Consider the following 26114-nt stretch of genomic DNA (forward strand, 5'->3'; position numbering starts at 1 on the left):
GCTTGACCCCCAGCATCCTTGTTACTAGGTCAGGAGAATGGTTCGCGGTCCTTACCTTCTAGAACGGCTCAGCAGATTTTCACCCTATAGACTTCCTTCCTTATCCACTCTTGCCTTCCCTGATGCCTCACTCTGCAGTACTCAAACATTATAAGCTGAAAGAACACAACGAAGGGAATTAGGTGCTTATGCCATTTAGGGGGGGGGAGCAGGCCGTAGACTAGGCTCCCCAGGAATGACTCCAGGGAGGACTGAACGGCCCCAGCTGGGCAGCTGCCACCTCTGAGGCTACCCCTCTTTCCTCTGACCCAGGGATCAAGAAGCTGGCCCCAAGAAGGGGCCACTGTTTCTGCTGACCCCCAACAACTGATTGTCTCTTGATATCCAGGAAGCTAGCAAATGGATGCTGGAATGCTGGTGCAGAAAACTTCAAGTCTGGCAGGGGGTGGGGGTTGCCTCAACAGAAAAACAGCCGGAAGGGGCAGAAAGCTGGCCTCGGTCTCACATTTAACTTTTAAGTCTTGTCTAAGTGTATCTCACTACTCAAACTTATTTCAAGAACAGAATCCTAGCTGCAAAGGAGATAGTTCATGTTTGTCTCTCCTGCTTGAATGTAGCCCTACAGGAGCAGAGACCATGTCTGTTGGCTCACCACTACACCACCTGCAGCTAGGCTACCACAGTACCAGGCACACCACAATGTGTAAGGTAATGGTGCTGGATCCAGGCACTACCAAGCTCTTCGTGTGCATTAACTCACTGTACTCTTACTCAATACGCTTTACTGCCTCAATGTTTATTGCAAGTATGCCCATTTGAACGTTTACTGAGTTGTATTACACAGAGAATTGATCCTATACAAATTCATAATGATGGAGTACTTTTACAAAGTAAAGTTTAACATGTTTAACTATGGAGAAGATGGTTATACTTTGTTACCATTTGTACTGGTAACTTTTTTTCCCTTATCCTTGCCAAACCTATGAGATAATCTGTCCAAAGGTGAATACTATTAGTGATTCAAGTGGGTTGAAGTAATATTCAAGGACTTCATACTTCTTAGACTCATAAAAACTTCTTAGTAGCTAGAGAAATATGCTTGAGTGTATATATATATATGTGTATACATACACACATTAAGTATGCATATATATATGTATATATGTACTCTATATATTTGCTAACACTTAAGAGAAATTTATGTGCTGCATTAATCAACATAAGCGCAAACAATGAACATTAGGCTCTATGTTTCTCCATTCCTAACTTAAATGTTAAACAATACACAAGTCATTTACGTTTTGAACTGTCTTAATCACTTCCAGTTATCATTTCATTGTGGCTTTGGGAAAAGCAAAAATGCACAGGATGGAAAATTGGGCAACTCCCCCCCTACAAAGTTTAGCTCTGTTACTGCCATGAGATGCTCTCACCTGTGTTTTCATTCCCATATTTAACAACAAAAGTAAAACTTGCTGTTATTTGGTAACTCTGAGAAGAGTGTGATGATGTTTGTAAAGATCTTTAAACTGCTAGAAGAAAGGTATTAATAAATACCAAAGCATAAACCTCTTACATAGTGCACTATTTAATGAGGGATTGATAATTCAGGAGAACTCTGAGTCATTATTAAGACGATGCTCTAAAATAGTAATAGAGGAATTATTCCAAAGATGTTTCATTTATTCTTAGATGACCAGATATTTAAATTCTCATACAGTTCGAAGACTATATGATATTTGAAGCAATAATGAGAAGACAAAATCAGTTGATTTCAGAGTTAATGATTTAAAACGGGCCAAGGTTTCTTCATTATATAGACTGGAAAACTGGAATACATCCAGTTCAGACTTCCCATTGACTTCATGGTGATGGGTAGCCATTGTCCCTTATGGGAGTGACGGGGAACTTTCTCAGCATGCTACACTTGCTAATTGCTGTTCGCACACTGGGGATTCCCAAATGCTTTCCGGTAAAAGAAATGTCCATCTAGCTGTGGAGGAGCCAGTTCAGCCAAGGCTAATTTGCCCATGGATAACAGTTCTTAGACAAGCAAAAAAAAAAAAAAAAAAAAAAAAAAAAAAAAAAGCAGTTTGTGACAGCTTTAGGGCTGTCAGTTCACAGCTAAAGATGTGTGAGACACCATCCCGCGGAGTGAGTGTCAACCTCAACTTTTTTTTTTTTTTAACCTTACGCCATCTCTTGACAAACACAGTTTTTGCATTCTCCTTTGATGATGATTGAAATTTCAAAATACATTTTGTGAATAAAAATAAATCAAAGGTAAATTTAGAATATACTTTTCCAACTATTTAAGCACTCCCATCCTCCGAGGTTTTTCACGGCTTAAGATACATTCTTCTCGCGTAGTGCAATCTTCTGCGGATACTAGGTTAGCTCTTTTGGAGAACTATCCCCACATGGGCCCTGATACATGCATGGATTACGCTTGAGAACTTGGGCTTTGTGCCTACGCTCAGATTACTGTTCATTTGCTCATTTATTTTCAAGACAAACTGCGCTGCTCCTTTATGGCAGCATCCTCAATATGTCCTTTCTGTTGTGCTGCTTCCTAGGGACTTACATTCAAGTAGTACCGCACAGGTTTATTTAGGGCACATTCGTTTCACTTGATGTTCCTGTCCCCGATTACCCTGGCAATCGGTTAAAGATTTGTCAGCGCCTTTGCTCACAGGATTTTCCTCATTTGGTTCGGTTTACTACACGCTACCCATAAATGATGCAGATGGAATTCATTTCCAACACGGGGACGTGACAACTGTTTCGGTTTGGGTCTATCATTAATAAAACCGAAGAACAGACGCCCTCAACTGAACGCTGTAAATTCTCATTTCTATTTCTAGCTTGATAAGTGTGCCTTGTCAGATTTCCTCAACGGCGGGTTTGCTTCCTAAACGAGGGGTGTTTCCTCATCTGCTTTTGCATCACTGGATTGAATTCAGGAAGCAGCAGACGTTGGACTGGAATCCGACAGAGAATGTTGCCCTATCAATAGAGGGATGGGTAGATTTAGAGAACAAATTGACAAATCCCGGCCTGTTTTCCTCAGGGCACATTTTATATTTCTAGGCGGGCGACCTCAGGTCAGTTTTCAAAAGTTTTTTTTTTTTTTTTTTCCTTCTTTTCAGCGCAGGCGAGACGCTCTCTGAGAGGCAAAAATGAGTGTCAGCGCGCCCCACCCCATTCGGCTCCAACGGACCTCATTATCCTTCCCGCCCACAAACAGTCACTACTACAATTCCCAGCAAGCATCGCGCAGTGCCGCAAAAGGAGCAGGCCCCAGTGGCATGCTGGGAATTGTAGTGAGTGAGCCTGAACACTCTTTCCTTCTGTTGGGCATTCCCACTTGGAAGACGGTGATGCGCTGCTACAGCAGGCTCTCCAGTTTCGCAGTCGGAGCTAAACGTGTCCGAGGATTTCGCCCTTCTGCCCTGTGGTACGCACTGCATCGGTGCCACGGAACTTCGCTCCGCCCTCTGTCCACACCCGTTCCCTTGACAGCTCGAGCTCCGAGCGGCCGCGAGACCCGGAGCGCGCAGGCGCACCAGCCGGCGCCGCGCAGGGCAGGACTCGAGGGCGGGACGAGCGCTAGGGGCTCCTGGCCGCCGGGGCGCGCACGTAGGCACGCAGAGGCCGTCACGTGGGGTGCCGAGGATCGCAGTGCGCGTGGCCGCGGCGGCTGGTGTGGGGTTGAGTCAGTTGTGAGACCCAGAGCTGCTGACCCAGCGGGCGGCCCAGTGGCCCGGCCACAGAGCGGCAGGCGTCGGGGGTTCGGGAGCTGTGAGCTGGCCCCATCATAGAGCTCGGCCGAGCCGGCGCCACCGTCGTCCCCCGCCCCCAGCCAGCAAACCGTCGCCGCGGGCGCGCCCCCGCTCTGCGCTGTCTCTCCGATGGCGTCCGCCTCCGGGGCCATGGCGAAGCACGAGCAGATCCTGGTCCTCGACCCGCCCACAGACCTCAAATTCAAAGGTAGGAGGGAGAGGGCAGCTGCCCGGGGTGGGGCGGGCGGACGACGTGATTTAGGGTGGGTGGGGGGGTCGAGGGAAGGTCGGCGGCGGGCCGCGAGTGAGCGTCCCCTCCCCCACGCCCCGGCACTTTCCATTCTCCGGCGGCGCCCGGCTCCGGCCCTCGGCCTGCCTGCCCCGCGCCCGGACCGCTCCCTCCCTCGCCCGCTCGCGGCTGGATGCGCGCGCCGGCCGGGGCGAGGCGGAGGGGCCCGGCCCTGGCGCCGCCGCCACAGCCGCCATCTTGCGGTCCCGCGGGGGCGCCTCCCGGGTGCTGCCCGCGCTGCTGCCCGCGCCTGGCACTCGTCCTTGGCCCCCGAGGGCCGTCGGGCGTTGTCTGGGAGGGTGTGGGTGGGCGGTGACCTTAGAGCGTGCGCTCGGGTCTGCGGCGGGAAGGAGGGGTTCTGGGGGTGGCGCGAGTGCGTCGGTCGCGGGCGCCGGCTGTCAGCGGCGGTGGGAGGCGAGGCAAGGCAAGGCGGCTGTACGGCGGCCCTGGACTCGGTTCCGAGAGAGAACCACCTCTTGGCCCTGAGCAGGGGCTGGGTGGAGCCGGCCCTCGGCCCTCGCAGAGGGTGTTGGTGCCTACCTTTTTACCTTGTTTAGAATTCGGCTGTCAGGTACGAGGAGCGCTAGGGAGGCGGAGAAGCCCATGAAGTCCTCTGGTTATGACTTACCCGGTTGTGTTGGCAGAGACCCAAGCGCGTGCGGGCAGGAAAGCTATGCGTCAGCCCGGGAATTGATAGTAGTAGGTTAATAGTAGACGTCTTCCTGGTCCTCAGGTATGACATTTCAGCTCACCTTCCGCGTAGGGCGGACCTGGTGTTTGCTCTTGTTTAGCTCTTTAGCTTAGCTCTTTTGCTGCGGAATCTTCAGTGTTGGGGATTTTTGCCTTTACGTTTGCGGTTTATGAGAAGGCTGATGAGGTGTCACTCAGCTCTGGAGCGCCCTTGATATACTTTGTAGCAATGCCTTTGATAAATTATTAGTCCGATTTGGTGATCCCTCAGGAATACTAAAGGGCTCTTTGGCCCATTTGGTTTTCAGTATGTAGGGTACTTTAGGGAAGAGTTAAACTGGATTCTTTATAGGGATGCCGGCAGCGTGTGGAGATCCAAAATGGAAAGCAGATTCCTTTCTGTCTTCGTTTAAAGTGTAAAGTGAATCGTCTTTTGGAAGATTCATTATCTTGTATTTCAGTTTCAGCAGTTACGATGAGAGCAGTTTTTGTGAAATGTGAAATGGCTATTCCAGTGCTTAAAACAAATTAAATCCTTTATTGTACAAGATCGAGTCCAAAGGAAAAACAATTGCTTTCCATAGGCAACGTTTTAAATAGTTTTAGGAATTTTAAAATACTGTTTTCTAGTATTATGAGAGTAATATTGTATAGCTCTTTTATTTTGCAAACTTTTTAGTACCTTTGCTAATTTCTTTGAATGCAAACGTGAGCTGCTTGTTCAGTAAGGATTTGGTTTTGAGACAACTCAAATATTTTGAGGGGCGCTAAGTGTATTTTATGGTAACAAGTTTATGTGTGTGGCCCTTCACATAGTTTTAGCTGGAAGAAAAAAAAAACACCTTTGGGGAATCATGAAATCACCTTACTTAGATAGCCATTGTCTATGGCGTTGGAGGAATTTAATGTAACCCCTATAATAGGGTGTGTTCTTTTGATAAGTTAAAAGAACTTCTGCTTTTACTTCTTGACAGGCTGAGTTTACAGAGGAAATTTCCTCTACTGGATAACCATGTGTGTATTGCCGCTAGGGACTTAGAAGCCTTACAAACCAGCTTTAGGCCAGGAAATGTCCACAGAATTTGAAGCTGTCTCCCTAGAAAAGTTGTAATGTTGCCATAGTAAGAGACTACTAAGAGTGGAGAAGCAAGCTAAAAAAAACAACTCAGAACCCTACACAGTAACATTCATATGTTTCACTTGTTTTTGGTATTGAAGAGTTATAATTCATGATTATAGAACAGGTTTTTCTTGTGTTATGGATGAAAGTAATTCACAAGGACCATTTTTAAAAGTTTGGACATCAATAACCACTTTCTAAAATTGACTTCAAAAAAAAAGTATTTCATTGAAAAATTTATAGAGACATACTCAGTTGGGCCACTTATTTAGTGAACACTTACTGAAAGCTTTGTGCCATCCCTATATTAAGATTATTCAACTGAGTAATTCAGCAGTTTATATTTGGAGATTCAGTGCTAAACAAGGTGGGGGAAAAGACTTACAGTTTGTAGTTTAATGGTGAAACATTCAGTAAAACAGTGAAACATGTTAGGTTTTATCTTTGTCCTTGAAGAACTCCGAGACTAGTAAGGGACACATAAAAGGCATGTAGGTGCTATAACGGAGGCAGAACTGGTATGAAGAAAGAATCCCCTCAGGTTTCTTGGATGAGGCTTATTTTTATTTGGGGATTGGGGGAACAGGGTTAGGCAAGGGAGTGGTTGTTTGCTAAACCACTGATGTAAAAGAACGTGTTGTGTGCTTCTGTTCTAGGGTGGGATAATGGGGAGGATTGGGTAGGATGAATTAGGAGAGGTGACTTTTGGTGTCATTTGATTCCTTCTTAATGTTATTTTTCTAGTCAAAGGTAAATAATTTGCTTTGGAAACCTCTCTGTATTCCAATGCACAGTTCAACACTGAGTGAGAAGACTCTTAGAATCCAGTCTCCTTATGCTTAGTTTGATGATGATATAAAGTCATTTCATTATGACTTGCCCTAAATCACCTGTAATTTTTAGTTTAAGTCTGTTAAAGGATAGTTTGCAAAAGTTTCTTATCTTTTAGAAGGCTTATTTGAATTCTTTTGAACTCTACATTTGACTAAGATAGTTTCTCCAAGAGCGACTCATTTAATCATTCTGAGAATACGTAGCGAATCTTTTTGTCATACACATAACAATCCTTGATAGGAATTATCAGCACTTTGCACAATTATGGAGAAACAGATGCCAGTTTAATACATTTTTATAAATATCCTATTTTATTAAACATTTTTGTTTTATGCAATTGTCAACATATGAAGGTTCTTTTATAATGGTGTAATGAATTAAGGCAGCTCTTTTGTTGCTTTGGTAAAGAAAATGAGGTAGATATTTTCAAATTCTGTTTAAACCATGGCAGTAATATGACCTAGAATTCAGATTTGAAATTTGATACTACATCTGAGATGATTTTTTGTCCTATTATAATTTACTATTATAAAATATTTTCCAATTGTATTATACAGTTTATTTTTTCCTACCTATTAGTAGTTTTGGAGAATAGTTGGAAGTAAGAAATTTCGAAGATGCTAAATTAAATTGTGAATGTATTCTTTCTTTTTTTCTCCTAATAATCAGAGAAGGGACAGTAGACTGAAACCCTTGTGTTGAAGATGGCCCCATAACAGTTATCAAGCCAATAAGAAAATTAAGCTCTCTGAGGAACCAAGGAACCTGTAATGTGTCCGCCAGAGCATCTTTGAATAGCAGCACATTACTAAGAAGTACAAGCGAGGATGTAGAATTCTACTCTTGGCAGATATTTGGCACATTTTTAGGTTTTTCAGATCAGCTCCTATTTCACAATGGCTTCATTGACTCCCTGGGGTAATTTCCCCACCTTCCCTGGGCCACAGATGACATCTCATTATTTCATTCCTTAAAAGCTTTCAAGAGCTCTTGATTTTCTGCTGGATAAAAGTCCAATTTTTTTTTTTTTTTTTTTAAATATGGCTTTTAAGCCCCTCCATGATGTGCTGTCTCCTCTTGTAACACCTGTTCATCTGCACACATCCATACTTTGGCCTCTGAGAAAGAAAAACCCTTCTTATATGCAGGCTTGCTTGTTCTGTTTTTGTTGATTAAGGTAAAATCCCTCATGACTCATACTTAGACCGTGTTCCCTCAGATATTTTCCCTCTTATGTTTTCAGCCACTAGTTTCTTCCTTTAAACATATAAATACACACAAGTCTTTCATTTTAAAAACAAATAAGCAAACAAAATACTTCTTTGACTCCCAACTCCTTCTGGTACATGTTCCTCTCTGTTCCTCATCTTCTTTGCAGTCAGACTTTCTGGAAAAATTGTCTCTGTTCACTGTCCAGTTTCTCACCTTCTGTCCACTGTAGTACTACTTCTGTCCTTACTGCTTATTGATTGCTGATCTTATCTTTTGGCACTTGATGTTATTAACAATTTCTCTTTTTAAAAACTCAGTTCTAAAAAAAAATAAAAAAAAAATAAAAACTCAGTTCTTTTGACTTCTGTGTAATTGTCTTCTACTTTTCTTTGCTGTCTTTATTGTCTCATTTCTGGGCTGCTTTTTCTTAATTTCTAATGTTTCTGAGAATCCGATTTGGCTTTATCTCTGAACTTTCCTTGTTCAGTCTTTTTGTTTTGATGGCTTCTTTTTCTCTTCCTTGCTCTTTCTTTGCACGTGTTGGTTCACACCCAAATTTGTATTTTAATTGAGACTTTACAGTCGTCAGTTTCAGAATTGCTTATTGACTATCTGGATTTGAATTTTTTTTTTTAAAGATTTTATTTATTTATTTAACAGAGAGAGAGACAGCCAGCGAGAGAGGGAACACAAGCAGGGGGAGTGGGAGAGGAAGAAGCAGGCTCCTAGCAGAGGAGCCTGATGTGGGGCTCGATCCCAGGACCCTGGGACCATGCCCTGAGCCGAAGGCAGACGCTTTACCGCTGTGCCACCCAGGTGCCCCTCAAATGGTTTTTTTTTTTTTTTACAACCCAAGCCTACTTGTCTTCCAGTATTTTTAGTTTTCTGGTGGCATCATGATTACTTATACCAGAAATCTCTGTATATCTTCTAATTAAAATCTGTATTTCTGCATCCCAGAGATAACTCTTGAATCTCTTTTAAAACAACTCTACTTTTAAATTTATTCATTTTAATTCATTTAATTATACAATAAAGATCTGAGTTTCTGCTATATGTTATCAGTGTTGAATAAGCACAGTTTTGAATAAAATGAGATCTTTGTTTTTCATGAGGCAGTTCAGGTAATCAGAAGAAGGAAATGTAGCTATGAAGAGGTGTGTAGTGCTATGAAAACTAGGAGACTTTGATCTGGTCAGGGAAGACACAGTTGGACTAAGATTTTCCAAAAATGAGAAGTTTCCTGGGTGAAGAAGAAAGGAAAATGCAGTAAGAGTATTTACAGAGATCTGTGGCAGAAGGGAACATGAAATATTTAATGTTACTTAACATGTTAAAGTAACATCTCATGAGTGTGGAAATGGTTTGTAGGTAGTAAGGAGTTTTGTTTTTGTCCTAACCCACTGAGGGATTTTAAGTGGGGGGAATGGTGGAGGTAGAGGGGACGGAGTGATAATCACGTTTGTATTTAAAACAAACCAACATAATTGTGGCAACAACTTGAAGTAATATTAAGGGGAGATAGAGATGAATTAGGCAGTTGCTTCAGTCCAGGCAAGAAGTGACAACTTGGTCTGAGGTATTGGAGATGGTGAAAAGTTAGAGGGTCAAGCCAGTGAAACTTGGTGGTCTATTAGATATGCTTATGCAGAGTTGAGGTATCTTGGATGTCTCTAAGATTTTTGGCTTACATAACTGGAGGAATGGTGGTGCTGTGCGCTGAGCTAAAAAAAGAAACACTGGGTATTTGAATGAGGACCACATGTGTTTTATTTGGGGTGTGTGGGAGAGTGGTAGGAGGAGGGTCCTGATCTCATTAGGTATGTTAGATGTGTTTAGGTCCTTTCAAAATAATTAATGAGAAGGTAACTAGTAGGTTTTGGTTATATGGATATGTTATTGAGGGAGAGGTCTGGGCTTTGGATAATTACTTTATTTCAGGTGATTATCTCTTCTCTTTTTTCTACTATCTCTTGTCTTTTTTCTACTAGTCTGTAGACAGGCCTGCTTTTCACTAGTGTTCCTCTCTCTTCGGCCTGTCTTCCATACTGCTGCTAGAACTACCTTTTGTAAAATGCAAACCTGATACTGTTGTTCCTTTGGTTAAAGAACCTGGCACATTTTCCCATTATGTAGGTGGAAAAAGTCCAAAATCCAATGCCTACCTCTCCATTTCTCTTCATAGCTTTGGTTACATGAAACCGTTTTCCCAAATACTTCAGGCTGTTCCAAGACTTTGCACAGGCTCTCTCCAGAATATTGTTCTCCTATCTGTCAAGCAGTCTCCAGTTCAAGATCCTTTTGTGACGTCTTTGACTTTTGCAGTTCAAGTTGGTCACCACCTTCCTTCTTCAGGTCACTATTGAAGCTTGTGCTTATCTGTAATATCAGCACTTAATCACATTGCATAGTATTTATGCTTATATATTTTTTCTCTCCCAAACTGTAGGGTTAACTACTTGGTTATTTTTACGTCCATGGTAACAAGATCTGGCAGGGATGATTGCCCAGTAAACGTTGGTTGTGTTGATAGGACTCCGATGATTTCTCCTATAATTCCATGGTTTTCATCTTGCTGGGGTTTTTCATCTGCCTTTGCAGGTAGTTGTATTTTCAATTTTTTTTTTTTTAGTTCCAGAAAAGGTATAGTAGGGCATTTTGTTAAAAGCTGACTAACCATAGATAAATTTTTTTTATCTTTGTGCTTCACCTTTTTTCGTTTGTGAAGTGTGAGGCAGGACTAGGTGATTTCCTGGATGTTGTTCTGGCCCTAAAGGTTTTGAATATGTGTGACTACTGAGAACAAAAAGAAAACAGTTTCTATAAGTGGATGTTTCTATAAGTGGACAAATACATATAAGGAATTGGGTAAACTTGATTTGTTCTTGGAGTTTGGTATTTTGTGATTGTTAGTGTTGGTAATTTTTTGTTGGTTTGCTATATTAGTTACCTTTTAATTTCCTTTAAGACCTTTTTTCACCATGCAGAGATATTCTGTGAGGAGAGTGTTAACAAGCACCCTTTTATTTTCTCAGAGGCACTTCCTGACCTCTCTTTTTCTTGTGCTTTTGGATCTTAACCTTGATGGGCTCTTCAGCGAAGTCTTAGCTGCCTTTCAGAGGAGAAGGTGATTAATGTTAATATAATGTGGATCTTTTTTCTTCAATCTTAAAAAGTTGTTTAAAAGAAGATTATAAGAGGGGAGCTATTATTTGCAAAAGCATGTTTATTTTAACTGAACTGTGACTCACGTTACTAGATAAAATTTAAAACTTACGATGAAAACTTTCAAATATTCATAAAAACGTAATGAACCTTTATACTTAAATTTAATAACTTCATATACTTAAATTTAATGATTTTATTATGTTTATTTTTTATATGTTTGCTGCTCTGTTTTAAAATAGATTCTGGGATACCAAACATTTCAGACCTAAATACTTGAGCTTGCTTTCCTAATAAACAAAGGGACATTTTCATTACTTATAGTCATTATCTTAAAACCAAAAATAATTATTTAATATCATCTAATATTTAATCTATTGAAATTTCCCTAATTGTACCTCTGTTTTTAGCTGTTTAGTCTTCTGTGTATTGCATTTGTCATGTATTCAAGTCTTAATTTTAAACACTGCTCCTCCCACCTCTTTTTTTTTTCTTATTATTATACCGTTTACTTGTTGAGAAGATCAGGTGGTTGTTCATTAGAATGTCTCATATTTTAGGGGCGCCTGGGTGGCGCAGTCGTTAAGCGTCTGCCTTCGGCTCAGGGCGTGATCCCGGCGTTCTGGGATCGAGTCCCACGTCAGGCTCCTCCGCTGGGAGCCTGCTTCTTCCTCTCCCACTCCCCCTGCTTGTGTTCCCTCTCTCGCTGGCTGTCTCTGTCAAATAAATAAAATCTTAAAAAAAAAAAAAAAAAGAATGTCTCATATTCTAGATATGTCTGAAATGTGTTTCCTGTAAATTGGGTTTTAGATTTGAAGGCTTGATTAGATTTAGGTTTCATTATATTGGTAAAAATACTTCATGGATGGAATCTTGTCATATCAGGTATAGATAGTGTCTGGTTATCCCAGTTTTAGTGATGCTGATTAGTGGTAACAGCCTTCATTGAAAAGTTGCATAGATACGAGCCCGTTTCTGGTAATATGTGCAGGAAGAAAGATTGGAAAGAAAATGTTAACAGTCAGTTAGCTCTGCTTTAGGATTCAGGTGTCTTTTGTTTTTATACTTTTACCTTTCTGCATTTTCCAGGACTTCACATTGGACATGCGTTGCTTTTTATAAGAGAGGAAAACTTAAAATTATTTTTTTGTTAGTCTTGATACCTTTGGAAGATTAGATCCCAAAGTCTCCATTTGTTCTTCCTGTATTCCTTTGATTTTTAATAATCAAAGTCTTTTACAGTCTGAGGTCTTTTTTTCTTTTTTTTTAATAATAAGGCAAGTTTTAGGAAGGTAAATAGAAGACAAGTCTGTTTGCAGCTCCAGGTAACAGTTCACAAATCAAATTATATAAAGACAAACAGAAAACTATGTACATCTGAAAGTAAATCTAATTTATAGCTATCCTGTAATAAATTACAAATCATAATTGTATATTAAAGTGTTGTTTCTTGGGGCTCTCACCTACTGGCATCAGTTGATGTTCTCTTGTGAGAAGTGTGGTAGATTTGTTTGGGGGTATTTATATCTCTGAGAATGGCTCCTGCAGATAAATTTTTAGGATCCCTCTTCCCCCGGTGTTGATTAGTTCACTGGTGAGTACCTAACCCAACACCAGCCAATATATATGCTCATGACTGACCAGCCAAAATTTTGATGCCGCCCCTTTAAGCACGCTTATAGGTAGATGATAGGCTTTAGGTCTTTAAAGTAGGCTGATGTGTGCCATGTGTAAGCAGAAGCAACTAGTTGAGAGAGAAGAGGGGGAGAAAAGCTGGCCAGAGACCTTGTAATCCCAGGAGTCCGTTTCTCTCGAATGAAGCCTCTTCTTTTTTTTTTTTTAATGATTTTATTTATTTTAGAGAGAGCCAGTGAGAGAGCATGTGCGTGAGTGGGGGGAGGGGTCAGAGGGAGAGACTCTCAAGCCAGACTCCCTGCTGAGTGGGGCACCCGGTGCCAGGCTCGATCCCTCGGATCCGTGAGATCATGACCTGAGCTGAAACCAAGAGTTGGACGCTCAACCTAACCACCCAGGCGCCCTGCAGCCTCTTATTTTAAGACCAGCTATACTTCATTTCCTGTGTCATTGAGACTCCTTGTATCTTTATAATAAACTCTTAAGTATGATTCTGTTCTTCATAACAAATTCATTGCTTAAACAAGATTGGACTTCATAATTTGTGAAAGTATGTTCAACTTACAATTGTCACTTTAGGATTCACTTTAGGAAAGTGAAGATTAATGTCTTATATTTTTATGGAAAAAACATCCACATAGATATTTTTGATGACTTGTCATTAACATGCCATAGTTTGCTTAGCTGCTTTTCACTGTCATTTGGAATGTTCTCTACAACTAGAGTAATCATGAACATTTTGTACTATTTTCAAAATTCAGGTTTAAATGAATGAGTTTAGTTAATCTGTATTTTAGCTTTTTAAGAATTCAGTTACCAGTTTTAAGAATAGAGCTGTTAATTAAAGAATTGTTAACATGAGAGGACTTTAAAATACTTAGCTTGCAGTATAATTTGATAGGTTTCTTATGGGCCTATATTTTGACAGTATTTATTTTGTAGCTGTGTACTTCCGTATATATTCATCCATACGTATATATCCATTTATATGTATTTGCTTTAGTACTTCGATAATCTGACATGAATTAGAGTGCCATACCTTTAAAGGTATAGGGTATCTTTGTTTCCCCTTAGTTGTTTTCTCTATAAAACCAAATTTGCTTTTATAACATTGGGGAAGATGAATCACTTGGTCTTGTTTTCTGAGTACTGTCGCACTGCCAAAAACTTCACTAACAATAAAATCTTCAGAAGATGTGTTTTTCTGAATCTTTTCAGTTTTCCCCCCAGCACTTTGCAAATAAAAGGCTTTATGAACAAATTAGGCTAATATGTATACACCTTTAAAAGTCCTTCTGATAATAAAATTCTCGACACTAAGCATGGAATGCTTAATATAGAGAATTGAAAAAGGTTGGAAAAGTGTAAAGCAAATAAAAATTACTCAGTGTTACATCTAGAAATAATGACTGCTAACATTTGGTGTATTTCTTTTTATGTTTTCTGTGTATAATTCTACATACCTACATCCTGTATTTTTGTTAATATTATTGTGATCATTTTCTCATGTTGTGAATATTTTGCTTCTAATCTAACAAGTTTTAGATCTGTAAATGGTGCTAAAAACTTTTATTTCTGTTTCTCCCCAAATATCCATTTTCCTTTTATTTCCTACCATCCTACTTATCTAGATTTTAAAAAGTTATCTAAAGTCTTAAAATATGGAGCCACTTCTATTTTAACGAAGATGTTAAGTATCAAGCATCCTTCATGTTTAGCCTTGAATGGAAATGTTCTCTTTCAAATAATTTTTTAGGTGTGTGTACATCTTATTTTTCTTCAGTAGAAGGTTACACAATGGAAAGGTGTAATTTATATAAAGTGACAAATCGGAATGTTCCATTTCTGTGAAAAGACAATTTATTGTTTATTCTGTCCCTCATGTTTTCAAGACTGTCACTGGGACTGTTAAGGTCAGAATGAGCAGTCTATGCATCAGAAGGTCTGAAAAATCACTTTTAAAATGTTTATGATAACTTTATACAAAATGCTAATAAAGCTGTGAAAATTTAGGATTGAATTATCTGCCATCTTGCCATAGAGTAGAAGATATTCTTTGATTAAGCCATAAGCAAGTGAAGTTGATCATATGTCACGTGATTTTAGAGCCCAGAGGAGCCTTGGAGGTCATTCTGTCTACTGATGCTAAAATGCGTGGGGTTAGACTGCCCTGGAGAAGTCAAGTGATTTGCTCAAGGTCACTCGCCTAGCTAATGGTTTTATTTTTATTTTATTTTTTTTAAATTTTTTTAAAGATTTTATTTATTTATTCGACAGAGATAGAGACAGCCAGCGAGAGAGGGAACACAAGCAGGGGGAGTGGGAGAGGAAGAAGCAGGCTCCTAGCGGAGGAGCCTGATGTGGGGCTCCATCCCATAACGCCGGGATCACGCCCTGAGCCGAAGACAGACGCTTAACCGCTGCGCCACCCAGGCGCCCCTAGCTAATGGTTTTAGATTTGAAGCCTCTAATTCAGCATGCTGCTTTACATTTTTACAAAAGTCATAGTGCACCATCAATAACAGTAACTAGCCCCTCCCTCCAAAAGGCTTCCAGAGGAATTAAGAGAATAGAAGTTTTGACTTTTGACCTAGGTGCTGTTACATGTGAAGGTAATGAATGAGTATTTAACTATATAATCAAAACACTACTACATTATTTGGAAGTGGTACAGAAGAAATAAGACAGGGTTCCTATCGGTAATTTCTTTTAACTACGACTTTAAGCCCCATTCTAAATGGGAAAAATTGTCTTTTTGTTCTTTTTGTTCTTTTTTTTTTTTAATGACTACATGTTACTGTATTAAGTGGATTTTGGTGATTTTTCATCGGCATTCTGATCATGTATTCATGATACATTATTGTCAGGATCCATATTTTTATAATTAATGTTAGTGAAATTTTATAACAAGATAATGGTTAGTATTTTTAAAACCTTGAATATAATTGGCTCATTTTTATTTTCCAGAAAGTAGTACTCTGTTTATTTGTACAAATATATTTGTACAATGTAATATTTTTCACTACCTGCTTTGCCAGAGATTTTTATAGCTGCTGGGAATACAGTAGAGAACAGAACCAAAGACAAAGTCTTCATGGACCTTATATTCAAGTCTGAGATTTCAGTGTATTTGGAAAAAATAAAAAACACAAATAAATTAAGGTGACTTCATTATTAAAATTCTAATGAAAATGTTTTAGGGCTTGGATGTAAAATATAAGATATTTTCTTAGTGTTTATGATACTTATTTCAGGGAATACTCAGTTGACTTGTGTATGGGACCAAGGGAAATACAATGTCCATTTAAAAATCTTTTTCATATATTAATGATTTGACTGCAGTTTCATGGCTTATTGCTGTAGAAATCTACCTGGAATGCTTATGAATTGGAAACAACTGTAGCTAGGTAGTTTGCATAAAATACCTATAGAATTTATGAGAGTTCAGGCTCTGGTGTCACACCTGGTTTGACGTCCTCCTTCCATTGCTTTGTAGTTTATGGCCTTGGACAAGTGTTTTAACTTCTCTGAGTCTGAGTTGAGTTACCTATAAAAGGAGGATAATACAGTGTCTTACCTCGTAGGCTTGTTATGAGGGCTATAATTCATGCAAAGTTCTTGACACACAGTGAGTGCCCTAAAAGCCTAGCTGTTACGAAAACTTGTCTTGTTAGCACTATTTTTATTGTTATTACTACTGCCGTGCTACTATTATTGTGGAGAATCTTAGTAGATATTCTGTATACTGTACTCAACATGCAAAATTTTTGTGTAACTGGAGAACTGTGTGATCAGTGATAGAGCTGTTAATTTGCTAAAACCTGTGGAAACATTGGTGTGTAGTCATCACCTGCTTTGCTATGGTTGCATTACTTAAGGTATTTGAGCTGAGCATCCAGCCTTCCTCTTTAGGATTTTTACCTATTCTGTTTCAATAAAGGTAGGATGAAGGAGTAAAAATGTAATCGTTCACCTAAATGACTTAAGATCTAGAATTATAGCATTTGAAACAAAGCATGCATATTTCTCATATTTTTATTTTGTTACATGTTAATTAAAAGGAATCCACGTGACTATTCAACCATACTTCCAGTGCGTATTTAGCCAACAAATAAGTATTAAGCAGCTATTATGACTTACAGTCTGTGTTAATTACTCCAGTTCACTCAGGAATGAATTGACTGCTTCTTCTTAGGGAGCTTATAGTTTAGTTGGATGAGATAAGACATCTACATAAATAATAAAGTGAGAAGTGCTGTGAGAAAAGGTATAGATTATGTGCTGTGTGAATTCTGTGGTCAGCCATGTTTCTTCTCCAAGATTCATGCTTTGGTTCATTGCACTGTCTATTAATTATTTGGAGGTCACTAACTGAGTCTGTTCGTCATAGCCAAGAACTCAGAAAGACCTTGTTAAGAACTGAAGGGTCTGAAAATTGAGTGTACTACAATTTTACGAATATTGGTAGAAGATAGATTTCTGGGTTTAGAGACAAAGGACTTTATTATTCATGACAGTGCATGTAACATGAGCTTCATATTTGTGTTGATTTCCTTTGCCCCCTCAAAGGGCAACACACAGGGGTTCAGTTTGGGCAGATGCTACTCACATAGTGGGTTTGCATCATAGCTGAGAAGCCCTTAAGTGTAGGGAATCTGAGTCTTTGCTAATGGGTTGCATGGAAACTTACCTGACCTTTTTATCCTAGAGGAAGACCTTACCTTTATTATACAGGACAATAAAAAGCCTGTTCTCTCCTCGGGAGGGAGGCATTGTTTTCCACGCTGTTCATTCTTTAAATACATCCTTAACAAGATAGTCTGGATGAAAGTCCCAGTGCCTCCACTTTGAAAACATGCAGAAATTAGCTAGAGACCCATAGAGAATTATCTCCAAACAGGCCTGGAAGTAGCTAGCCTAAATGGGTGTCACAGAGTTCATGAATTAATGTTCATGTACATTGCCTGTTATTCTTAAACTGCATCTCAGAGGACTTTTCTGTTTCTGAAATGCTGTATGCTATATATTACTGCTTATCCTGAATGAAAATTTGATTCTCTAGAGTGGGTGTTTGATTCTCTAGTGGGGTGTTTAGGAGTGGGTGTCTGATGTCTTTAATTTACTTTGCGTCAAAAATAAGATGGATGGGTGGACAGAGAGATGGATAAATAGATTGATAGTCTCCGAGTAAATACAACAAAATGTTAATTGTTGAATCTCGGTGATGGATATATGATTGTATACAATGATTTCAGTTTCTTTGTATGAAAATTTGCAATAAAATTTTGGGGGAAAAGCCAAGCCAACTACTGTCTTCTATTCTCTCCCCCAACTTGGTTTTCTTTGCAACTAAATTCACCTTGGCATTCCAAGAAAACTTCAGTGGCAATTCATATCAAAATATAGATGGATGACAACATTTAAAAAGCTTGTTTAGTCAGAGTAGTTCACGTTTAGCTGTTTTAAGCATAATGGGGTTCTTCTTAAGATTGGAGATTTGGAGAATAAGGGTCCCACTTTTTTTTTTTAAGATTTTATTTATTTATTCGACAGAGACAGAGACAGCCAGCGAGAGAGGGAACACAGCAGGGGGAGTGGGAGAGGAAGAAGCAGGCTCCTAGCGGAGGAGCCTGATGTGGGGCTCGATCCCAGAACGCCGGGATCATTCCCTGAGCCGAAGGCAGACGCCTAACTGCTGTGCCACCCAGGCGCCCCGAGGGTCCCACTTTTAAAAGGAAGTCATTGTTCTGCATGCTGGCATTTTAGGTATACAGCCTTATTATAAAGCACGCTTCGTGCAGGAAGAGTATTTTTAGGTAAAGGAGGCAGACCTGTCCCACTTGGGATATCCTTCTTGGTGAGCTGCCCTAAACTTTTACTACATTTTTGAAGTTTTAGGTTGCAGTTTTCTTCAAATTTATGTCCAGACTTTTTTTTTTTTACACAGATGCCATATTTGTGTCTGTTACAATTCTGATTTTTAGAATTTGGGGCAGGGCATAGGATTTTGGCTTACTGGCAATAGCAATTGTAGCTGGAATTAGGACACAAAACTTAGTGACAGGAAATGTTACGGCTGCTTAAAAATGAGGCTAAAGGAGGAGACAAACCATGTAATTATAAAAGGTGGGGTTATTCTGATTATAGTTTTTTTGTTCAGTTGATAAGTACAAGTAAATGTAACCTGTACCCTGTGGAATTTTCTTGTTTTATATGGAATACTATTACATATAAACAGTGAAATTTCTAACCTAGAAAGTATGTATGAAATGGCAGCTGTGACTGGTGACTAGTATGCTATTACGTAATCTTAAAATGAACTGTTTCAGTGATTGTTTCTAAATGTTAAACTAAGCATTTACATTAGACAATTGACAGGATTTTCCTCAAGTAGAGGGATTAAGTTTTGGAAGTCCTCAAAAAGTACTTGTTTTTTATATAAATTGCTTCAGATGTTTACTTTCTCATCAAAACTGCTTTTCACTTCTTTTTCAGGTCTTTTTTTTTAGGTTACATCAAGGATCAGCTTTTCTAAAAAAATTATTGTTTGGCATAAATGAAAAATATGTACGGTTTATAGAATTACCAGAAAGCTTAATATCCATGTAATCACTGCCTAGGACAAGAACTAGAACTTGGCTGTTGTTGTAAAAACCTTCTTTGTACCCTCCCAGTTACTACATCATTCCTTGCAAAGTTGATCCTTGTACTGTATGGTTATCATTCACTTGTTTTTCTTAATGGTTTAACACCCTGAGCTTTGCAAAAGATAAGTTTTCAGTTAGTCAAGCAGGACATCTGATATAATGCAGTGGTTTTTAACCCTATTGGACAGGAGATCCCATTTTTATATTTTATATTGTTTAATGCCCATTTTACCATTCAAAATGAAATTCATATATAACATTGCCTACCAGCATACAAATTTAAAATTTTAATATAATGTCCTAATTATAACATAAAGGAGAAGTAAAAAGGAAATTTATAATGAAATAAGCATTTCAGTGTAAATGTTTGGGCATGACTTTAACAAGAGGGGATGAAGTAGCCAGATACTTGTAACCTTCCTAATAACAAATAAGTTTGGATTTAGGTGAACACAACATTTATCTGAATAGGGCTGACTGGTTTTCTTTAACATTTTGAAATAAGAGCAAAATAAGAAAATTTATGCGTATGGGTAGAATTGTGTGTGTCACCTACAAATGTCTGCTGATATAAGTATGTTGTGATTCAAGTATCATGAGTAGCATTGCTTTGGTAGGATAATTTTCTGTAATGGTAAACTTAACCTTTTCAAGTTTTGGAGGAAAGAGAACAGATTTTTTCTTTTCTACACAATAGATAATATTTCTGGAAAAGAGATTTTTACCAGTATGAAATTTCTGGGAGTGGTATTTGAAAATTCCATACGATGAAGGCGTGATACTTTTTTGTATGGGACTGCCCAGGCATTGCATTGTGTCTAATATCCTGTTCATCCCCCCCCTCCCCGCCCCGCCCATAGCATCACTCACTCAATCCTGTCAGACAGAAATACCTGTGAGGGGTATCACCCTTGGATTTAGGATTTGGTTGTGGTGCTTTCAATAAATTATATAACTTTTCCTCTATTTTTGAGGGTCTGTAAAGGTAGATTTCACCAGGTCTTTTTAACGTGGAGGGTTCAGGGATCTATGATATGGTAGCTTTTTTTCCCCTTGGTTGGAAATTTCTTTATTATTACTTATTCTTATTAAGCACCAGCTTAATAGTGCAGAAAATTTCAGATCACCCCTTGACAACCCGTTCTTCCCTTTCCCACCCAAATTCCTTTTTTTTTTTTTTTTGAAGATTTTATTTATTTATTTGACAGAGACAGTGAGAGAGGGAACACAAGCAAGGGGAGTGTGAGAGGGAGAAGCAGGCTTCCCGCGGAGCAGGGAGCCCCATGCGGGGCTTGATCCCAGGACTCTGGGATCATGACCTGAGCCAAAGCAGACACTTAGGCGCCCCTCCCACCCAAATTATTGATAAAGAGCTCTTAAAGGCACATTCTCTTCTCCCTTCTGTATAAAACTTGATCAGATAAAAGCAAAGAACTGTGTACATTTTGCTGTAAAATGCTGCCCATGGTTGTGGAAACAGTGTTTGCCCAGGCTTCTTCTGTTGTGCAGGTCCTGAAAGACTCTTGTTTATGAATTGTCTCTTCACAAAGCCTGCATTTCCCCCTCCCCCCACCTACCCTAATCTGTCTATCTCACCCTTACCCCCTCCTCCCCAAATTCCATGTAAATTTTTTGTGAATATTTGTGTCATTTTGGGCTGTAGTATATAGCTTTCATCAGATTCTCAAAGGGTTCTGTGACCCACAAAAGTGGATCAGATGTTTTTGTCCATGACTTCTTAGAACAATTAAATCTGGTTATTCTTATGCTAATGTTCATCAGTACTTGCTGAGTTTCCATTTTAACCTGGAAAACGGGCTCAGACTCTGTCCCCTGGGAGAGCAGCTCTTACTGAGATGCTCAGGTAGAGGGACACAATGGAACAGAAAAATTCAAAATCAGTGTTACGTGGGATTATTCATTTGTTAGGTGGGTATTTTCACATAGTACTGATAAGGTTGATACATTCATTTAACAACTTGTTTCAAATTGGTGGGATTTTTCTTTAGACATATTATCTTCATCTTTAGATAGTTTGCATTTTTGTTTTACAACCACAATCTATTATTAAAGATTTCTAAGCATTATACATTTTAAGTACTCTTTCAGAATTCATATGTTGATGAAAATTGACATATAGTCATTTTCTGAATCACTTTTAAAAGTCTGTTATTTTACCTTATTTTGGAAAATTGGTATTTTCCTCTAAAATTGAGGTGATTTAAAAAATTGAATTAAAAGAAATCTTACATAAGTATGTTATAAAAAATAGGATTGTTCAAAATTAAAGTTTTGTGAAAGGTTTCTTTTGTCATGTTACTAAGAAATTGTTTTTTTAATCCATGATTGCTAATGTTAGAGTTCTATTTGAAATAGTCCTGTAAAAATTTATACATTCTCAAATAAATATCTGTAGTAATTTATGAATTTTGAGAAAGTTAAGAAATGAAATGTTATATCTTTTAAGACTCCTAGTGTCATCAGTAGTTTAAAATGTGTCTGTAGTCAATGATAATTGTGGGTTCAAGTGCAAAATGGACAGATTGCAATATTACTCTTTACCTCTCTTACGCTAGTGTATGGTGGAGTTGTTAATTAGCTGCTTGTTGAAAAATGTAAGCATTTGGGATTGAAGAAATAAAGGGGGTAAAATAATATGCAAATTGAGGGATTAATGTTACCATATAATTAAAGCAAGCTGTTCAAAAGATCATACTTTGTATATATACTTTAAACAAAACACATGCATACCTGTTGATGTAAATAGCTATTTTTCATTAATTTTTTTTCGTAGCTGTTTCTCTCCCTTTATGTTTTCTACTAATGTTTTCTTATTTCTGTCTTCTCCCTCTTAAGAGTTCCAAATCTTTGTTAGAAAATGTTCTACAACTTAAATTTTAAGTGTAAGGTAAGATCATTTCACTCCTTAGGGCTTGAAATAAGTACCTTTTATGGCCTTAACTTGAAGTCTGTTTTCCTCTTGTTGCATTAGGTAGATCTGTTTTCATCTCCTGCACTCTTCCTAATGCCTCTTTTCATTTGACTATTTGTTGTTCCCCTTCAAATCTTTGTCTTAGATGGTTTTCCAATATTCAACTAAATGGGAAACTATCTGCTGGAGTTGAAGAATTTTCTCATTCTGGGCTCCATACTATAAGGTTGCTTATAGATATGCTTATTTTTGTTTATTTAAATAAAGATAGTCTCTATAATAGTTTTCTCTGATTTCACTGTTTCTGCTTTTTAAAAAATATAACTTAAAACTGATTGCTTTGAAAGCCATTTAAAATTGGTTTTGGGTTAGTTAGGAATGTGCAGTTACTGCTTCTTCTTGGGACATACTTTTAAGTTTATCTTTTGTGCCCAATGTAAAAGGTATTCATTTTTTTGTCTAATTTAATTTACATAATGTCTTACAGGCTTTTCTTCAGCCAAGATAAAAAATGTCTATAATCTTTCTTTTACCCTCTTTTTAAAAAAATGAGGTTATACTAGTTTAGGACTAACTTAACTCAGGTAGGAGTGGATTACCTTTCTGTGTTCTTTGTCTTGGAATCTCATGTTTGGGTATATCACCAAAGCTTTAGAAACTTTGTATCTAGAGCATTTGACCTAGTGCTCATAATAAACACTTAACAGATATTTGAGGAAATGAACGAATGAGTAAATGAATCAAACCTAATTGAGAAGTGAAGCAGGAGCACTATTGTCATTGGATGTAGTATCTTCAGATAATCTGCAGGGATTTTTGCAGTTTGCCTGGTAAAATGGATTTGAAGACCTGCACTGGTTTGCAGACCACTGGAAAAACCATCTTTTCAATAATGTGGTTTAAGAGCACACTATAAGAATATAATTGTGGGCTTATTTCATAAATGAAAACTTTGGAAATACTTTTTATTTGATAGAAATAATACATGTTCATATAGACATTTTGTAAAATATAGTAAGGAATGAAAAAGTTATTTGTAAGTCCACCACCTAGAAAAAAGTACTGTTAGTTTTTTGATATAGTTAGGTGCACAGACTTCAACATATACTTTAAAATTGATTACATTCGGTTTGACTTCTGCTTTATATATGTGAATCCAATGAATGTTTTTTTCTGTTTTTGTTTTTTAAACCTTACAGGCCCCTTCACAGATGTAGTCACTACAAATCTTAAGTTGCGAAATCCATCTGATAGAAAAGTCTGTTTCAAAGTGAAGACTACAGCACCTCGTCGGTACTGTGTGAGGCCAAACAGTGGAATTATTGACCCGGGATTGACTGTGACTGTTTCAGGTAGCAAATCATGTTCTGAATTTGAGCAGTATTGAATTCTGACGTTTTTATGGTTATGTTGAATTTGGTTTTAATTAACCGGGTTTCATCTGGAGGGAGGGAGATAGTTTTTAAGTTATTCTGGCTTGCCTTTAGTCATGTCCTTCTGTTATCTCTTACTATATGCCAACTGTTGCAGAACATTTCTCACCCTTATCTTGTGGATGAGGGTGTCTGTGGTCAATTTATAAGCAGTAATTGTCATTTTAAAATTTTTACATATCCTTTATTTCTGTTGCTCAGTATCACATTCTTTGCCCTTATTATTTTATCTTTGAACTATTACATCGTTTTTATGATTGATCATTCTTTTCAGATCTCTAGCTATTGTCACATGTTGCATGCAGCTATACAAGTATTATTCTAAGTCTTGCTTAAAAATGTACAGTGCCTCTTTTTTGCTGATTGTATCGAATTAGATGAATGTTTCTACCTTTCATTATAAATGCCAAAGTTTAATTTTTTGGCTCTCTTTTGTGTTTACTTGTCGTCCAAGGAATATGCTTGGTTCCCTCCACACATGGATTGCTTACTCCTGCTGTGGAGTCTGTGCCGTTGCCATAGTTAATGCTCTGTAAACTTCCTTTCTCCTGTCTTCCCAGAACAGTACTCCTTAACAATATTATCTGACATAGTTGAGAAATAGGAAGCAAGTATGAGAACGTATCTTAATTATAGGAGAACCTCTTAGGCTTCACATAGAGACCATTTACTCTTACTTTCTAGCAGTAGTTCTCACCTCCCACTCACTGTATGTCATGATAATTGGTGGAGCGGAAACACACATGGACCTCTCTCAGCTCAGAATCTCTAGGGGCATGGCCCAGCCATGTATATGTTTAAAAAAAAAAAAAATGCCCAGGTGATCCCGATAAGTATTCCTAAGATACTAATTCTGTGTCGTTTTCCTGGTTTTTAAATCCACAGCAGATTAAAAACACCAAATTACACAAAGAGTGAGAGCCTACAGCAAGCCCACGTAGAGTACTTAGAATAGAGCTTGACTGCAAAGGTAGCGAGGGACTTACTGTAGAGTTCTCTGCAACACTGAATCGTCTAGCCAAAAACGCAGAGCTAGTAGGCCCTAGAAGAGATGTTTTTAGTGAGTCTTGTGATATGGTGGCCCGGGAGGAATGTGTTTGTCCAAGTTCATGGGAAAGATAGATAGGAAAGAAGATAAAGCAATGATACACACATTCTGGAAGTTGCTCTCTAAATCTTTAAGCCTTTTAGCTAAATTGGAAGAAAATAGAATTATTTCTATCCATGTGGTTAAAAACATTTTTGGTGCATCTAGTTTTATCTTTAGGAATCTGTAGAACTATTCAGAATGACTGTTTCTTGGAGGCTTCTAAATTGCTGAAGTTTTATTGTATTATTATTTCTTAAGAAAAGTTTGAGTTGCACAGGTTCACTTACATGTGGGTTTTTTTTGATAAAGACAGTATAGTACTGTCAGTGTATTTTCTCTTATGATGTTTTAGATTTATTTTCATTTTTTTTATTTTTTAAAGAGTTTATTTATTTGAGAGAGAGAGAGAGACCAAGCAGGGCTGGGAGAGGGGCAGAGAGAGCGGGAAAAGCAGACTCCCCACTGAGCAGGGAACTCGAAGTGAGGCTCGATCTTAGGACCCTGGGATCATGACCTGAGCTGAAGGCAGACGCTTAACTGATTGAGCCACCGGGTGCCTTTCTCTCTTTATCTCTCTCTTTCTTATTTTTTTTTAAGATTTATTTATTTGAAAGAGAGTGCCTGAGCAGGGGAGGGACAGAATCTCAAGCAGACTCCCCACTGAATGCAGAGCCTGATGCCAGACTTGATCTCAAGACCCTGAGATCGTGACCTGAGCCGAAACCAAGATGCTCAACCAACTGAGCCACCCAGGCACCTTTCTCTTATGATTTTTTTTTTTTTTTAAGATTTTTTTATTTGAGAGAGCGTGCTTGTGAGCAGGGAGAGGGGCAGAGGGAGAGAAGCAGACTCCCTGCAGTCCGACGCGGGGCTTGATCTCATGACCCTGAGATCACACCTGAGCCAAAATCAAGAGTTGGACAGCCAGCCTGGGTGGTGAGCCACCCAGGTGCCCATCTTATGATTTTCTTAATAACATTTTCTTTTCTCTAGCTTACTTTATTGTAAGAATATAGTACATAATACATACAGCATAGAACATCTGTGTTAATCCATGGTTTATGTTATTGGTAAGGCTTCTGCTCAGCAGTAGGCTATTAGTACTTAAGTTTTTAGGGAACCAAAAGTTATGTATGGATTTTCAACTGCATGGGGGGTTGGCACCCCCAGTCCCTTTGTTGTTCAGGCGTCAGTCTGTACTTTTCAAAACACTTTGTCTCCCGTAAACTCCTTTTGTTGAACATCTGACATATTAAAAACTACAGACACACCTGTTTACGTAGCA

The 26114-nt window shown here is 38.7% G+C and overlaps 1 protein-coding gene and 1 long non-coding RNA gene across 4 annotated transcripts in view; both read left to right on the forward strand.

Annotated features, from left to right (window-relative positions):
• Positions 1–3696: 3696 nt before the first annotated feature.
• VAPA (VAMP associated protein A) overlaps positions 3697–26114 on the forward strand; it is a 39725-nt gene continuing 17307 nt past the window's right edge. The window contains exons 1-2 of one of the 2 annotated variants that reach the window (XM_040632729.1): positions 3697–3990; positions 23506–23658. In XM_040632729.1, coding sequence (XP_040488663.1) covers positions 3912–3990; positions 23506–23658 — 232 coding nt within the window. In that variant the 5' untranslated portion in view covers positions 3697–3911. The remainder of the gene's footprint in view (positions 3991–23505; positions 23659–26114) is intronic. The other variant, XM_040632730.1, reaches the window with a different exon arrangement.
• LOC121103273 lies at positions 4252–22282 on the forward strand. 2 transcript variants are annotated; one of them, XR_005835434.1, is made up of 5 exons: positions 4252–4642; positions 10113–10282; positions 10377–10528; positions 10963–11054; positions 22231–22282. It is a non-coding gene; the product is annotated as an uncharacterized LOC121103273 (long non-coding RNA). The 2 variants fall into 2 exon arrangements; XR_005835433.1 differs by lacking the exon at positions 22231–22282 and having other exon boundaries at positions 10963–11753.

Source organism: Ursus maritimus, unplaced genomic scaffold (genome assembly GCF_017311325.1).
Source record: "Ursus maritimus isolate PB19 unplaced genomic scaffold, ASM1731132v1 scaffold_18, whole genome shotgun sequence".
NCBI lineage: Eukaryota > Metazoa > Chordata > Mammalia > Carnivora > Ursidae > Ursus > Ursus maritimus.